Source organism: Physella acuta, unplaced genomic scaffold (assembly GCF_028476545.2).
Source record: "Physella acuta isolate Inbredline_101_S28 unplaced genomic scaffold, ASM2847654v3 ptg000244l, whole genome shotgun sequence".
Taxonomy (NCBI): domain Eukaryota; kingdom Metazoa; phylum Mollusca; class Gastropoda; family Physidae; genus Physella; species Physella acuta.
In genome coordinates, this window is record NW_026731763.1 from 72,117 (window position 1) to 90,628 (window position 18,512).

At 43.5% G+C, this 18,512-nt stretch overlaps 2 protein-coding genes across 2 annotated transcripts in view; both read right to left on the minus strand.

The window, feature by feature from the left end:
* LOC131938455 (protein unc-93 homolog A) overlaps nucleotides 1-18,512 on the minus strand; it is a gene marked incomplete at its 3' end in the record, with an annotated part of 75,660 nt that overhangs the window by 39,064 nt on the left and 18,084 nt on the right. The gene's annotated exons all lie outside the window — the stretch shown is intronic.
* LOC131938456 (cation channel sperm-associated protein 2-like) lies at nucleotides 13,136-17,351 on the minus strand. Its single transcript, XM_059296488.1, has 2 exons — nucleotides 17,160-17,351; nucleotides 13,136-13,615 (listed from the first exon to the last, which is right to left on the minus strand). Exons 1-2 carry the CDS (start codon nucleotides 17,349-17,351, stop codon nucleotides 13,136-13,138), a joined length of 672 nt encoding a protein of 223 aa, XP_059152471.1.

Genomic DNA, 18,512 nt, shown 5'->3' on the forward strand with positions numbered 1-18,512 from the left:
CCCCCCTCCCAGTGGCGTCACTCGACTAACAGCCGGTACCATACCCTAAAGTATCACCCCCCTCCCAGTGGCGTAACTCGACTAACAACCGGTACCATACCCTAAAGTATCACCCCCCTCCCAGTGGCGTCACTAGGTCGACTAACAGCCGGTACCATACCCTAAAGTATCACCCCCCTCCCAGTGGCGTCACTAGGTCGACTAACAGCCGGTACCATACCCTAAAGTATCACCCCCCTCCCAGTGGCGTCACTCGACTAACAGCCGGTACCATACCCTAAAGTGTCACCCCCCTCCCAGTGGCGTAACTCGACTAACAACCGGTACCATACCCTAAAGTATCACCCCCCTCCCAGTGGCGTCACTCGACTAACAACCGGTACCATACCCTAAAGTATCACCCCCCTCCCAGTGGCGTCACTCGACTAACAACCGGTACCATACCCTAAAGTGTCACCCCCCTCCCAGCGGCGTCACTAGGTCGACTAACAGCCGGTACCATACCCTAAAGTATCACCCCCCTCCCAGTGGCGTCACTCGACTAACAGCCGGTACCATACCCTAAAGTATCACCCCCCTCCCATTGGCGTCACTCGACTAACAACCGGTACCATACCCTAAAGTGTCACCCCCCTCCCAGTGGCGTCACTAGGTCGACTAACAGCCGGTACCATACCCTAAAGTATCACCCCCCTCCCAGTGGCGTCACTAGGTCGACTAACAACCGGTACCATACCCTAAACTATCACCCCCCTCCCAGTGGCGTCACTCGACTAACAACCGGTACCATACCCTTAAGTGTCACCCCCCTCCCAGTGGCGTCACTGGGTCGACTAACAACCGGTACCATACCCTAAAGTATCACCCCCCTCCCAGTGGCGTCACTCGACTAACAACCGGTACCATACCCTAAAGTGTCACCCCCCTCCCAGTGGCGTAACTCGACTAACAACCGGTACCATACCCTAAAGTGTCACCCCCCTCCCAGTGGCGTAACTCGACTAACAGCCGGTACCATACCCTAAAGTATCACCCCCCTCCCAGTGGCGTCACTCGACTAACAGCCGGTACCATACCCTAAAGTGTCACCCCCCTCCCATTGGCGTCACTAGGTCGACTAACAGCCGGTACCATACCCTAAAGTATCACCCCCCTCCCAGTGGCGTCACTCGACTAACAGCCGGTACCATACCCTAAAGTATCACCCCCCTCCCAGTGGCGTCACTAGGTCGACTAACAGCCGGTACCATACCCTAAAGTGTCACCCCTCCTAGTGGCGTCACTAGGTCGACTAACAGCCGGTACCATACCCTAAAGTGTCACCCCCCTCCCAGTGGCGTCACACGACTAACAACCGGTACCATACCCTAAAGTATCACCCCCCTCCCAGTGGCGTCACTAGGTCGACTAACAGCCGGTACCATACCCTAAAGTGTCACCCCCCTCCCAGTGGCGTCACTGGGTCGACTAACAACCGGTACCATACCCTAAAGTATCACCCCCCTCCCATTGGCGTCACTCGACTAACAACCGGTACCATACCCTAAAGTATCACCCCCCTCCCAGTGGCGTCACTCGACTAACAGCCGGTACCATACCCTAAAGTGTCACCCCCCTCCCAGTGGCGTCACTCGACTAACAACCGGTACCATACCCTAAAGTATCACCCCCCTCCCAGTGGCGTCACTCGACTAACAACCGGTACCATACCCTAAAGTATCACACCCCTCCCAGTGGCGTCACTGGGTCGACTAACAGCCGGTACCATACCCTAAAGTGTCACCCCCCTCCCAGTGGCGTCACTCGACTAACAGCCGGTACCTTACCCTAAAGTATCACCCCCCTCCCAGTGGCGTCACTCGACTAACAACCGGTACCATACCCTAAAGTGTCACCCCCCTCCCAGTGGCGTCACTCGACTAACAGCCGGTACCATACCCTAAAGTATCACCCCCCTCCCAGTGGCGTAACTCGACTAACAACCGGTACCATACCCTAAAGTATCACCCCCCTCCCAGTGGCGTCACTCGACTAACAACCGGTACCATACCCTAAAGTGTCACCCCCCTCCCAGTGGCGTAACTCGACTAACAACCGGTACCATACCCTAAAGTGTCACCCCCCTCCCAGTGGCGTAACTCGACTAACAGCCGGTACCATACCCTAAAGTATCACCCCCCTCCCAGTGGCGTCACTCGACTAACAGCCGGTACCATACCCTAAAGTGTCACCCCCCTCCCATTGGCGTCACTAGGTCGACTAACAGCCGGTACCATACCCTAAAGTATTACCCCCCTCCCAGTGGCGTCACTCGACTAACAGCCGGTACCATACCCTAAAGTATCACCCCCCTCCCAGTGGCGTCACTAGGTCGACTAACAGCCGGTACCATACCCTAAAGTGTCACCCCTCCTAGTGGCGTCACTAGGTCGACTAACAGCCGGTACCATACCCTAAAGTGTCACCCCCCTCCCAGTGGCGTCACACGACTAACAACCGGTACCATACCCTAAAGTATCACCCCCCTCCCAGTGGCGTCACTAGGTCGACTAACAGCCGGTACCATACCCTAAAGTGTCACCCCCCTCCCAGTGGCGTCACTGGGTCGACTAACAACCGGTACCATACCCTAAAGTATCACCCCCCTCCCATTGGCGTCACTCGACTAACAACTGGTACCATACCCTAAAGTATCACCCCCCTCCCAATGGCGTCACTCGACTAACAGCCGGTACCATACCCTAAAGTGTCACCCCCCTCCCAGTGGCGTCACTCGACTAACAACCGGTACCATACCCTAAAGTATCACCCCCCTCCCAGTGGCGTCACTCGACTAACAACCGGTACCATACCCTAAAGTATCACACCCCTCCCAGTGGCGTCACTGGGTCGACTAACAGCCGGTACCATACCCTAAAGTGTCACCCCCCTCCCAGTGGCGTCACTCGACTAACAGCCGGTACCTTACCCTAAAGTATCACCCCCCTCCCAGTGGCGTCACTCGACTAACAACCGGTACCATACCCTAAAGTGTCACCCCCCTCCCAGTGGCGTCACTCGACTAACAGCCGGTACCATACCCTAAAGTATCACCCCCCTCCCAGTGGCGTAACTCGACTAACAACCGGTACCATACCCTAAAGTATCACCCCCCTCCCAGTGGCGTCACTAGGTCGACTAACAGCCGGTACCATACCCTAAAGTATCACCCCCCTCCCAGTGGCGTCACTAGGTCGACTAACAGCCGGTACCATACCCTAAAGTATCACCCCCCTCCCAGTGGCGTCACTCGACTAACAGCCGGTACCATACCCTAAAGTATCACCCCCCTCCCAGTGGCGTAACTCGACTAACAACCGGTACCATACCCTAAAGTATCACCCCCCTCCCAGTGGCGTCACTAGGTCGACTAACAGCCGGTACCATACCCTAAAGTATCACCCCCCTCCCAGTGGCGTCACTAGGTCGACTAACAGCCGGTACCATACCCTAAAGTATCACCCCCCTCCCAGTGGCGTCACTCGACTAACAGCCGGTACCATACCCTAAAGTGTCACCCCCCTCCCAGTGGCGTCACTTGGTCGACTAACAGCCGGTACCATACCCTAAAGTGTCACCCCCCTCCCAGTGGCGTCACTCGACTAACAGCCGGTACCATACCCTAAAGTATCACCCCCCTCCCATTGGCGTCACTCGACTAACAACCGGTACCATACCCTAAAGTGTCATCCCCCTCCCAGTGGCGTCACTAGGTCGACTAACAGCCGGTACCATACCCTAAAGTATCACCCCCCTCCCAGTGGCGTCACTAGGTCGACTAACAACCGGTACCATACCCTAAAGTATCACCCCCCTCCCAGTGGCGTCACTAGGTCGACTAACAGCCGGTACCATACCCTAAAGTGTCACCCCCCTCCCAGTGGCGTAACTCGACTAACAACCGGTACCATACCCTAAAGTATCACCCCCTCCCAGTGGCGTCACTAGGTCGACTAACAACCGGTACCATACCCTAAAGTGTCACCCCCTCCCAGTGGCGTCACTCGACTAACAACCGGTACCATACCCTAAAGTATCACCCCCCTCCCAGTGGCGTCACTAGGTCGACTAACAACCGGTACCATACCCTAAAGTATCACCCCCTCCCATTGGCGTCACTAGGTCGACTAACAGCCGGTACCATACCCTAAAGTATCACCCCCCTCCCAGTGGCGTCACTCGACTAACAGCCGGTACCATACCCTAAAGTGTCACCCCCCTCCCAGTGGCGTCACTAGGTCGACTAACAGCCGGTACCATACCCTAAAGTATCACACCCCTCCCAGTGGCGTCACTCGACTAACAGCCGGTACCATACCCTAAAGTGTCCCCCCCACCCCCGAATCTTATTTGTATTAAACAACTTTAAGCAATGTAGTGTCACACCCATCTCGTGTGATCTAATGCGAAAAACTTCTCGTGAATAAGTTATTAAATTAACTAAAAATAAACAACAAGACATTCTTATTACTAGATCGAATTATATTTTATTTGGACATCACTCCGCCCCCCCCTCTCTTGGATAGTATCCGTACGCAACCCACATCCAATAACCAAATAACCCACATTGTTTAAAAGAATAAAGTAAAACAAGTTCCTTAACCCATGCGTCATCGTTCACATAAAAATATATTCCGAAGTCACTGTACCAGCTAATAACGTAAAGATGTACACATTAAAGTTTCCGCTTCCTCGGAGTGAAGTTCAGAGAAAAAAAATAACGATCACGATTTTACAACGCTTGACCTTCCACTGACCAGTAACAGGATTACAGCCCATGGGGCAGGGTGGAATTCTTTCGAGTGGTTGCTCTGTGTAGAGACTATACCGCGATGTTAGCGACGTTTAGATTAGCTGCCCCGTGTCATTTAGATTAGTGGTCCCGTGTCATTTAGATTAGTGGCCCAGTGTCATTTAGATTAGCGGCCCCATGTCATTTAGATTAGTGGTCCCTTGTCATTGTGGTCCTGTGTCATTTAGATTAGTGGCCCCGTGTCATTTAGATTAGTGGTCCTGAGTCATTTAGATTGGTGGTCCCGTGTCATTTAGATTAGTGGTCCCGTGTCATTTAGATTAGTGGTCCCGTGTCATTTGGAGTAGAGGTCCCGTGTCATTTAGATTAGCGTTCCCGTGTCATTTAGATTAGCGTTCCAGTGTCATTTAGATTAGCGTTTCCGTGTCATTTAGATTAGAGTTCCCGTGTCATTTAGATTACTGGTCCCGTGTTATTGTGGTCCCGTGTCATTTAGATTAGTGGTCTTGTGTCATTTAGTGGTCCACTGTGATTTAGATTAGTGGCCCAGTGTCAATAAGATTAGTGGAAAGTAGAATTGAAGTGTGGAACAAAGGGAAATGGGCTTTACTAAACGGTTTTATTACAATTCTATGACTTTTTTAAAATTGGCTTAGACGTGTAGTTTACAGCGACATTCTGCCTTGCCATGCCCGCTTTAGGTTTACCGTTTTCATCATCGGCTTGTGAGGACTGGTACAGATTTACCGCAGTAATGCTTCTTTCTGACACAAAATCTTAAATTTTTTTTATTATAGAATTGCGTGAGTAAGAGGGTGCGCTATTTTCTTTTTTAGCGCAATTTCCATTCTGGAGAATTGCGTTTATTAACTCGTCATTTCTGGATGTATGAATGAATGAATGAATGGATGGATGGATGTGTGTCCGCAGCTTTAAGTCGTATCTCCTCCTCAACGAAGCAATATCGAGGACTAGTTCCAAAAGCAATTATGTTAAACGAGTTACGAGGATGAACATAGGCCATAAAAATTCCGGGTTTCTTTCATGGATTTCCCGGAAAAGCTAAAAAACCTCGAAAAAATGCTGTTTTTGGCCCATATCTCGGCAACCAGACCACTTAGCGACTTGAAACGTGTACCAATCGCTTCCTGCCATAATTTAGAACAATATTGCCGAAGAAAGTTTTCAAAAATATCCTTTCGTTCGGTCACAAAAAATTTGTTTGAATTAATTAAAATTTGGACCGAATTAGTAGGCATTTTTATCCAACCACACCACACGCGTCATCACGTTCAATAGCTGCGCCATCACGTTCAATGGCTGCGACATCACGTTCGGTAGCTAGGCGCGCAATGGTTTTTAGTCATGTAACTCTATTGTAAATAAAACATGTATTTTAACCAATGGTTTTACTAACCCTGCTCTTGATTTACGCTACGACAGAGCTATTTTTAGATAACAAGGAAATTGCGCTAAAATTGTCACTAGACTTTTTAATTACCTTGTTTTTTTTTCTAAGTTGCTTATTCTCTTGGAATTCAATAGTTATCACCTTTTCGGTAACATTAGCACACGATTTGCTTAGAAACGATCTTTTTAAACAAATTTACGACTTTTTAAAGAAATGTTTTTTTTAAAGAAATACAAAATATTAGGGTTCTTCTTTAATTTATCAGAAAAGTGATATTTGATCTGTACCGTTTAAAAAATATAAAGCTGAGGCTTTGTTTTTTCAACGTAAGAGTAAAAAAATAATTAGAAAATAAAAATTAATATTGAAATATAGACACACATTACATATTACAAACATTAACATTAAATTTATTAATAAAAAACAATAAATAAAAATTTCTAATTGTTTTGAAATGATTGAATTTCTCAGTATTTACGAATTTTAATAGTATAATTATTGGTTGTTTCCTTTTGGTAATTTTGAAGACATAATGGGAAGTAACCATTTATTAATAATAATTAATTCAAAGTTAAAGGATTCATTCAACATAAGTATTTTTACAAGACAATCACTGATGGCTCTCTGCGAGGAAACAGCTCTTGTAAAAAAAAAAAAAGTCGAAAAGTTAGTACCACAGCAGTTTTGCTTGTGTCGCTAGCCCTAACCTACACTAACCACAGACCTAGACCTGACCCTAACCTTAATCTGAACACATACACTAAAAACGCTACGGGTAAAACACAAGTTTCGGTACGATACTGTCCTACTGACGTCCGTCAATTACCCAATTAAAAAAAATATATAAACAAAAAAAGAACAACACAACAAACACACAAAGCAAACAAACACAATAACAACAGACAAACTCAGATAATCAACGGTTCAGCATTCAGTATTAGTAAAGTTCCTCTTTAGACATAGCAATCTATTGGGCAGATGATTTAGAGTTCATGTTTCTTGACCTCGGCATATAAAGGGATAATGTGGTCAGCAATATGCCCAGCCACCTTTACTTTCCCCCAAGCTAAGTCAGAGCTGGTGGACTCATGGACGTTGTTAAGTTACATGTGTAAATAAAGATCCTAACTCGATGCCTTCGGGCTAACATTCAAACGCTCTATTATTTGACCACACCGTCCCATTTAACCATTATATGTTGAGTGTAAAAATCTGACTTTTTAGCTCATCACATTGATAAATCCCAGTCAAGTCGGTATCACTCAGTCAAGTCGGTATCACTCAGTCAAGTCGGTATCATTCAGTCAAGTCGGTATCATTCAGTCAAGTCGGTATCATTTAGTCAAGTCGGTATCATTCAGTCAAGTCGGTACAACCTAGTCAAGTCGGTATGATTCAGTCAAGTCGGTATGATTCAGTCAAGTCGGTATGATTCAGTCAAGTCGGTATCACTCAGTCAAGTCGGTATCATTCAGTCAAGTCGGTATCATTAAGTCAAGTCGGTATCATTCAGTCAAGTCGGTATCATTCAGTCAAGTCGGTATCATTCAGTCAAGTCGGTATCATTCAGTCAAGTCGGTATCATTCAGTCAAGTCGGTATCATTCAGTCAAGTCGGTATCATTCAGTCAAGTCGGTATCATTCAGTCAAGTCGGTATCATTCAGTCAAGTCGGTATCATTCAGTCAAGTCGGTATCATTCAGTCAAGTCGGTATCATTCAGTCAAGTCGGTATCATTCAGTCAAGTCGGTATCATTCAGTCAAGTCGGTATCATTCAGTCAAGTCGGTATCATTCAGTCAAGTCGGTATCATTCAGTCAAGTCGGTATCATTCAGTCAAGTCGGTATCATTCAGTCAAGTCGTTATCATTCAGTCAAGTCGGTATCATTCAGTCAAGTCGGTATCATTCAGTCAAGTCGGTATCATTCAGTCAAGTCGGTATCATTCAGTCAAGTCGTTATCATTCAGTCAAGTCGGTATCATTCAGTCAAGTTAGTTTCATTCAGTCAAATATTTATCATTCAGTCAAGTCGGTATCATTCAGTCAAGTCGGTATCATTCAGTCAAGTTGGTATGATTCAGTCAAATCGGTATCAATCAATGCAGTCAAATCGACAAACTCCAGTCAAGCCCACATAATTACATCAAGAAATCAAATGTGATGAAGTTGTACGGTTGATGTGACAAAACAAACAGATGGTCGATAAATTGATGTTGTTGTTTGGGGGCCGTTAATAATGTAGATATCAATGCTCTTACTTATATAATGGTCAGCTTAGAAGGGAATTACTAACTAATAAATTAAAAATGGCCCCGTGGAAGGGGGGGGGGGATGAGAAAATAAATAATTCAAGTCATTTCTTTGTTACTTACTGAAAGCTGCGCTTTTGCGGTATGCCTGGGTGAAACATGAATGCGTTGGTTGTCAAAATAGAGGATTATATTGGCTTCCATTAATGTAATGCACAAAGAATTTTTTTTTAAAATAAGGGAAGTAGCTTCATTGCGGGTAATGGATCATTGTTTTAAAATTTAATGCGAAAAACAAAGATGAAAAGAGCATTTTGTTGATAACATGGGATTCGGAAAGTTTAAAAAATGGGATTTTAAACGTTTGTTATTTTAGATGGGAAAAGAAGAGGAGAGAGAGAGAAAGAGAGAGAGAGAGAAAGAGAGAGAGAGAGAGAGAGAGGAGTGGTACAGAAGAGGGCATGCTGACCTTTAAATTTCGACATTTTTCTGTTGGGAAATAGCTTTGTTACAACCAGAGGCGTAGCGACCCTTCCCTGCGCCGGGGACAAACTTTTCGATTTGCACCCCCCTCAAGATCTTGATTTGCACCTCCCTCAAACTTTCGTTTTGCACCCCCGCCCTCAAGATTTATGATTTCCACCCCCACCCCCCCCCCCTCAAACTTTCGATTTACACCCCCCTCGAGCTTTCAATTTATTTTTCCAACCCATTTTGGCGCCCCCTAAGATCGGCGCCCGGGGACATATGTCCCCCCCCCCCCGCTACTGGTTACAACAGCTTGGTACATTTAGATTATCTTCATAAACTACATCAGGTATTAAGTGTGTGCATAATGTAATAGAAGCATTTCAAGTTAGTTAATGAAGAAAACATGACTAAAAAATTTACTAACATTTTCTGTTTTGCATCACATTTGATAAATCGCGAAAATCAGTTTAAAGACCCAGAGGCGTCGCGAGGCGGGAGCGGGGGGTGCGGACCGCACCGAGTGACACCCGACCTAGTTGTAGTATTAAAAAAAAACGTGTATGTTTCACAACCTTCAAAGCTATATTAGAATGTCAGTTGTTTTGTCTTTGTAGCTTAATTTAATATAGTGTGGAATGTCTGCTGATTTTCCTGGGTATATGGTTATTCTGCGGTTGTTAGTGGGATGGTTTGTATTGGGGGTTCTTTTATACTGAATGTTTTTAGTGCCTTGATGTGAGTGTCATTGTCAATTGTAGGCGGGGCCCATCTTAAGGTTCCGTCGTTCTATTCTTGTCGTTAACTACGAACCAGAGAGTACGGTCCGTAGGTCTTCGTAGTCTTGTGTATCATGGTAACATCGAAGGCATTGGAGCTGAAAAACCATGTATCGACTCTTCCGTAATGGAGTAAAAGAATAGGTTTTTGGCTAATCAGCTGCCTAGTGACGTGGCCTCCAAGGTTAGATAGACCTCTGCTTTTGATAGTGACTTGCATCGTGTTGGCGTTGAAAAGACCCGGACAGCCATCCTTAGACAGGTCTAAGGTGACTGTTGTTCATGAAATGGATGGGGCCATGGTTTACATTAAGCTGCTTGTATTGTAACATAAGCCTTCGCCGGAGGAATGAGTTAAGTGGGCGCAACCCCACTGTTGGTGTTGCTTTGAAAATATTAGGCTTCTGAAAATCTTTAGCAGTAAGAGGCGACAGATTTACACATTGCGAAGAGAACCCAAAAAAAATTTCATGTTCCAAGGGTACAAGCACTTTAAATTATCAAATTTTATATTTATAATTAAATAACTGTAAAAAGATAAGGCTTTTTCATAAAAATCAGAGTCAATTGAATTTTTATAGAATAAGAAAAAACGTATACAAATTATACAGTTTCTTACAAAATTATGTTTTAATTCAATGATTATTATATAAAAAAACCAGGATCTTTATCTTTTTAATTTGAAACTTGAATTTTTCTGTATTTCTTAGTGTTTTTGGGAGCCAAAGTTTAGGTTGTCTCCATTTGTGACATTTAACATTTACATGGGAAGTAACTATAATAGAATAATTTTACTTACATTTACTTAGGTCACAATGGCTGTTGGTTTGTTATCGAAACGGTTAAATAACAGATGATCCACTTCTAAATCAGTTATCTTTTTCAAACTGATAATATTTATTCAATATTCTTTTATTTCCAACGATAATGTAAGAATGTATAATTTTAATTTTGGTTATTAATATTTCATTGAAGGATAAATATATACCTGAAGTAGTGGTACTAATCAACCGGATGAGTCGTGCACACATGAACGTAAAAATAATAATTATAAGGCTAATCCTAATCCCAAACTACACCTACACTCAAACTCACGCCTACGCTCACAACTACACCTACACCCACACTCACGCCTACTCCCACGCCCACACACACACACTCACGCCTACACCCACACCTACTTTCACAGCTACTTCCACACTTTTCTCTACACCTACACCCACACGTACATCCACACCTACACCCACACCAACCGCCACATTCACACCTTCCCCTGATCTAGTATTGTATACGTCAAACGAAGACAATCCTCTCAAACTGAATCTATTTTTAGTCTCACATCCCTAGTTCAACAACCTGTAAAGGGTGCGGCTTTTTACACCATTTTTGTTTGGTTCAAGCTATGTATAAACACAAGTGTGCTTTCTCGGTTCAACCTCTAGGTGAGTTATATCACTTGAGCTTACACAAGCTGCCCCTCATTTAATCTTCTTGGATAGGTGGATGAGATTTTTTCTTATCTCAGAGATACCTCAGCTGATATGTCACGTGGTCTAGGATTCAGGTGAGGGGGGGGGGAGATGTTAATGTTGGCCAGGGAAAGACAGGAAGTCTTGAAGGGATGAGTTTATTACAAGAGAAAATCTTGGTATCAGGATAAATTCTGGCAGAAAATAGGAGAGAAATATTCTATGCAAAAGTCTTGAAGTGAAAAGTTCTTCTACGAGAAAGTCTTAAACGTTTTTGAGAAAGTCTTTAAAGGATTAGTTCTTCTGGAAGAAAGTCTCAAAGATTTAAAGATTTCTTCCTTTTTGGTAGAAAGTCTTGAAAGGTGAATATCTTCTTGTAAACAATCTTGATAACATTGACACCACTGAGAGAGTAACACTAACATCAGGAGCTCTTCTAAAAAGCCCAAGCATGATGTACTAATATGCTGCGGCTACTACTATATGGGGAAAGGGCGCTCAATATTTTCCGAAACAAATACTTTCAGACCAAATACCCGTTTAAATAGAAAAGTATGCCAGGAATGTCTAATTGCCAAAAGAGAAGATTTACCGCACAAATACCCTTAAGAAAAGTCTAGATTTGCAAGGCAATAAAAAATTGATGAACACACGTCTATTTATGTTAACAAGATTTATACGCTCTTCTAAAGATAAATAGTCGATCACTGAGGGAAGATTATTCAGAAAACGATATTTGAGTACTTAGCGTAATACATATTGAGGTAAATACTGTCATAAAACACGTACTAATTAGCACTGGATATTTGACTAATTATTGCGGTGATGTTAATGAACGATTTTAGCGTACCTTTTCAGATTCAGGTTGTTTCGGAATTTCGTTTTATGAAAGAAGCATTACTATTTGTGAGTGGCCCACCAGACCAGACCCCCAGACCACTAGACCACCAAACCATAGACCATCAGTACACGAGACTACCAGGCTACTATACCACTAGACCACCAGACCAGACCACCAGACTACTATACCACTAGACCACCAGACCAGACCACCAGACTACTATACCACTAGACCACCAGACCAGACCACCAGACTACTATACCACTAGACCACCAGACCAGACCACCAGACTACTATACCACTAGACCACCAGACCAGACCACCAGACTACTATACCACTAGACCACCAGACCAGACCACCAGACTACTATACCACCAGACCACCAGACTACTATACCACTAGACCACCAGACCAGACCACCAGACCAGACCATCAGTACACCAGACCACCAGACCAGACCACCAGACCAGACCACCAGACCATCAGTACACCAGACCACCAGAGCAGACCACCAGACCATCAGTACACCAGACCACCAGAGCAGACCACCAGACCAGACCACCAGACCATAAGTACACCAGACCACCAGACCAGACCACCAGACCAGACCACCAGAGCAGACCACCAGAGCAGACCACCAGACCATCAGTACACCAGACCACCAGAGCAGACCACCAGACCAGACCACCAGACCATCAGTACACCAGACCACCAGACCAGACCACCAGACCAGACCACCAGAGCAGACCACCAGAGCAGACCACCAGACCATCAGTACACGAGACCACCAGACCATCAGACCACCAGACCACCAGACTACTAGACCAGACCACCAGACTACTAGACCACCAGACCACCAGACAGACCACCAGACCCCTAGACCATCAGTACACGAGACCACGAAACCACCAGATCACATAAAACCCGAGCAATTAACCGCCATTAAACCCGTTCGATCGGTGCGCGAACTGTGGCCATAGATCGATGGCTTGGGACAAAATGGACACAAATTAATGGTTAAACATGGAATAACGGTGACCTTTGGGTCTTTCTAGCAATTAATGGTTAAACATTATATCAAACTTTTCCTGTGTTCATTACTATCGGTCTATTGGATGTCGGTCTATTGGATGTCGGTCTTTTTGATGTCGGTCTTTTGGATGTCGGTCTTTTGGATGTCGGTCTTTTGGATGTCGGTCTTTTGGATGTCGGTCTTTTGGATGTCGGTCTTTTGGATGTCGGTCTTTTGGATGTCGGTCTTTTGGATGTCGGTCTTTTGGATGTCGGTCTTTTGGATGTCGGTCTTTTGGATGTCGGTCTTTTGGATGTCGGTCTTTTGGATGTCGGTCTTTTGGATGTCGGTCTTTTGGATGTCGGTCTTTTGGATGTCGGTCTTTTGGATGTCGGTCTTTTGGATGTCGGTCTTTTGGATGTCGGTCTTTTGGATGTCGGTCTTTTGGATGTCGGTCTTTTGGATGTCGGTCTTTTGGATGTCGGTCTTTTGGATGTCGGTCTTTTGGATGTCGGTCTTTTGGATGTCGGTCTTTTGGATGTCGGTCTTTTGGATGTCGGTCTTTTGGATGTCGGTCTTTTGTCTTACATTCTAAATGAGGCAAGGCGGATTAATCAAACGCTGGGCTGTACGCCTTAAGATAATCACAGATGATAATATAACTGAAACGTTACAAAATGCCCTAAGATAATCACACATTCGATGATACAGAAATAATACTTTACAAAATAATCACACATTTATTGATAGAGAATGACATGTTACAAAATGCCCGTAGATATTAACACATTTGATGATACAGAAATAACCCTTAAAATGCCCTTAAATAATCACACATTTGATGATAGAGAATAACACCTTATAAATGCCCCTAGATAATCACACATTTGACGATAGAAATAACACCTTATAAATGCCATTAGATAATCACACATTTGATGATACCGACATAACACCTTACAAAATGCCATTAGATAATCACACATTTGATGATAGAGAATAACACCTTACAAAATGCCCCTAGATAATCACACACTTGATGATAGAGAAATAATCCTTAAAGTGTCATTAAATAATCACACATTTCTTGATAGAGAATAACATCTTACAAAATGCCATTAGATAATCACACATTTGATGATAGGGAAATAACACCTCACAAAATGCCCCTAGATAATCACACATTTGACGATAGAAATAACACCTTATAACTGCCATTAGATAATCACACATTTGATGATAGGGAAATAACACCTCACAAAATGCCCCTAGATAATCACACATTTGACGATAGAAATAACACCTTATAAATGCCATTAGATAATCACACATTTGATGATAGAGAATAACACCTTACAAAATGCCCCTAGATCAGGGGTCTCCAAACTTTTCAGCCCGAGGGCCGCATTAGCTATCAAATATACGTCCGGGGGCCAGAATTTATATATATATATATATATATATATATATATATATATATATATATATATATATATATATATGCAAATTTCAAGTGTCCCCCCACCCGAGAAAAAAGTCTGAAAGAAACACTTTCGGGGACCGACAACACACTCGAGGTCCAAGTTTGTTCTCACATTTTTTTTCACGTAGGCCTACTTCATTCTTAATAAAGTTTGTATGTTGTTCCAAAATTTGAAAGGTACTTTGAGGCAAAAGTTTTAATATTAGAAAAGTCTTCCTTGGGCAAAATACTTATAAAACCCACCCGCCCTTATTTGAACTTGTCTTTAGTTTAAGGAGGTCATTTGCTGGGCAACTGGCCACATTTACTTCAATGTTATTTGCACTCAATGCTACATTTTCAATTTGTTTTGAATTTTACCTCAGCCACCTCCAACAAACTTTTTTTTTCGCGGACAAAAAGATCTCCGAGGGCCGTAGTTTGGAGACCCCTGCCCTAGATAATCACACACTTGATGATAGAGAAATAATCCTTAAAGTGTCATTAAATAATCACACATTTCTTGATAGAGAATAACATCTTACAAAATGCCATTAGATAATCACACATTTGATGATAGGGAAATAACACCTTACAAAATGCCCCTAGATAATCATACATTTGACGATAGAAATAACACCTTACAAAATGCCATTAGATAACCACATATTTGATGATAGAGAAATAACACTTTACAAAATGCCCCTAGATAACCACCCATTAAATGAGAGCTTTTTTTTATTGGCGGACGCCGCTGACCCGACACCAGTAATTTCACATTGACATTTGTGTTTTGAAACCTCGGGATCGGAAGTGACGTCACTTCAAAGACCGGAAATTGAAGTGTAGGGAACGCATAAAGTTTCATTCGAAATTTTATTTTCCATGACATTTTTTTTGTTCGTCGCAGAGGAAATTAAGTTTTGTAAAAGAATCTGCGATGTATGAAGGGTTGAATATAACCGTGATGATATGAGCCCCCACGCCCAATCCTAACACCCCTTCCCCAATTTCTAACACTCCCCCCCCCCCCAACACATCCCCCAACCCCTGATTCCCAGCCGTGTCATGCTGGTTATTACCCCATTAAGGGCAATGTTTTTTATTTACCTCGATTGCTATCACTATCAGTAGGCTGAAATCGGATGGATGATATTTCGGTCGTTGGGCTAACAGGTACAGTGTTTCTTCCAGACTTTTTTTCTCAGGAGGGGGGGGGGGGCATTTGAAATTTTCGGGGGGGGGGGAACTAAAATTTTCGTGGGGGGGGGGGGGGGCGGACACTGTTAAAAGTATATATTTTCTATATAAATTCCATGGTGCCCCCCCCCCCACCGAAGAGATGTCTGAAAGAAACTCTGGTAGATGCTGCTATGGTTAGTTCTAGTTAACTAGTTGTGGTCTGGTCTAGTGGTCTGGTGGTCTGATCTCTTGTTGGGAGTTGGAAAAAGTAATTCAGAAAATTAATGAAGCGTACTAGAAGGTATATGCAGAATGTTATAACTGAAAATACGGAAGTTAATTGCAAATGTTATAGATCTGTATGCATGGGAAAGATGATTCAGAAGGTTATAGCTATTTATGGGGAGTTGACTTATAATGTTATAACAGCTTACGAGAAAGTTTATTTAGAATGTAGTTAGACTCTGAGTCAAACCAGCTCTAATGGGTACCTGACTTACCTAGGAAAGTACGGGTACTGTGCTGACCGCACCATCCCTTCTTATACCGAGGTCACAGAAACAGGCACCTGTTCAATGAGTGTAGCACACCAACACTGACCCCGCCCACATAAATCTACCGCTCTGACTCGGCTTAGAGGCGGGGATTATGTGACCATTTTTTTTCCCAGACAGACTCTTTTAAATTCGTATATTCTATTATAAATATATTGCAGTACTGTATCTTGATGAGACCGAACCATATTCAAATATTCATATCGGTGATAAAATGAAGAGCCGGATCCGGTCAACTCACGGCTTCAGCAGTTAGATTAATCCCCCAGGTGAGTGGTATGCTAAAATAAATCGTAGTGCAGGGATATCTCGCCGTGTTCTTTAATGATTCATGGGTGGTGCTGTTTGTCTGAGACAAATAATGGTGCGGGGTGGGTGGGGTGGGGTGGAGATGTGTATGTGTGTGTGTTGGGGGGGGGGGGGGTAATCAACCAAAAGGGAGGAATGGTTAACAGGGGGGGGGGATAATGTATGATATCGAAATATATAATTTCGAGGACTGTCTTAAAGTTGAAATTAGAGTTTCTCTTAATTTCAGATTAAAAATGCATTGAGAGAGGGTGGGGGTTAAAGGAGGGTTTGTCCATATATCTGAAATAAATATACATCGGACAGTGGTGGGTGAGGTGGGGGGGGGGGGTGTCAGGGGAATGTCCTGGTGATGGCTAAGACGATTTTTACGTTGTAAAATTATTCTCGTGCCGTGCGGGCGATTTCCCAGAAGAGCATGCCGGGATGTCATCTGCAAGTCTGCGTGGTGATGACCTCGTTAGGGCATTTGCTGCGGACCACGGTAAGAAAACGTTTGCTGCGGACCACAACAATACATTTGCTTCGGACCACGGCAAAACATTTGCTACGGACCACGGCATGCGGGCCACAACAAAACCTTTGAATAACATAACGCAAAAACCTTGTATGCGGACCACGGCAAAACCTTGGCTGCTGATAACAGCATAACCTTAACAGCGGACCACGACAAACCTTCGATGCGAACAACGGCAAACCTTAGTTTGCTGCGGACCACGGCAAAACCTTTGCTGCGGACCACGGCAAAACCTTTGCTGAGGACCGCGGCAAAGGTTTTGTCGCGGACCACGGCAAAATCATTGTATGAAAAAATATTCATCTTGACCGAGGGTTATAAATATTCGAGACGGACAAGAGATTATGCGACTTGGGTGAATTCAAGAAACCTTCCAATGCTTGGGTGACGTCAGCACTAAAGATAGAAGGGAGAGAATCTGATCGCGGTGTTTCGTATGGCGAGACGGTTATGTCCCTTGATTAAGGTTAGGGTTAAGTTGTGTGATGCTGTCCCTTAGTTACCATTAAATTGTGTGCTGTTGTCAATTTCCGATGTTATCTATCGAGTATAGCGTTAGTTAAAAAATATTTTATCTGAAAAATTAGAAAACATAAAATGTGTAACAAAAAATTCGACTCAGCTTTTTAAAATCCCGTTCGTGACCATTATACAAGGGTCAGATAAAGTAGTGTTCATCTGTTTTAATGACCTTGGCATACAAAAAGATACTGTGCTCAGCATTATGCCCATGCCCAGCTGCCTTACTCTAAACTACTCTAAAGCTAAAACCATTTTCTGTTATTAATATTAATGCCCCGTATGGGATACAACTCTGTCTTTGTTTGTAAATTATGAATTATTTTCTTAGGTTATACTTATACCATGAAGTTAGTTATATGAAGATAGTTTTTTTTTTTTTTGAAGTTAGTTATAGTTGTACTGTTGGCGAAAAAAGAGTGTTTATTACATGTGCATAGTTTGTTGTTGCAGTAAATAAAATTGCATTCTGAAATATGTTTATAATATAATATAATGCCGTTTTGCAAAGTTTAACAAAAAGTAAATAAAATAAATTAACAATTAATGGAAAGTTTTTACAATAAATAAAAGTTAAATTTGTTTTACAAAATATTGTTTTTACAATTTAAATCATCTGTTTCCCTCACGTGACCTAATTTCAAGCGCGTTCACATTTTAATTTCCTTCCTCCGCCACTGGACGAGTTATTTCCCTTTATACCAGCTAGTTATTTCCCTTAGTAAAGATTACTCTCCCCTTGATACAGTGTATTTATTCTTGTTTCTTCCCCAACCTCCCCGCCCTTTACTGCTGTTCACCCATCTACAAAAATACTCCCCCCCCCCTATTAGGAGTCCACATCGGTCATGTTGCTTATCAATTTTCTACATCTCGAGCTTGCTTCTCTCCCTTTCCTTGCTGACGAGGTTCGCTCATGTTGGTAACATCTTAAAACTGAGCTTT

What these genes read in the sequence shown, in the direction of transcription:
- LOC131938456 (XM_059296488.1), bottom strand. Translation starts at nt 17,351, where the DNA reads ATGAATATTTTTTCATACAATGATTTTGCCGTGGTCCGCGACAAAACC. An exon ending in TGCTGTTATCAGCAGCCAAG is followed by an intron (nt 13,616 to 17,159) that starts GTTTTGCCGTGG and finishes TGCCTCATTTAG; the next exon opens with AATGTAAGACAAAAGACCGA.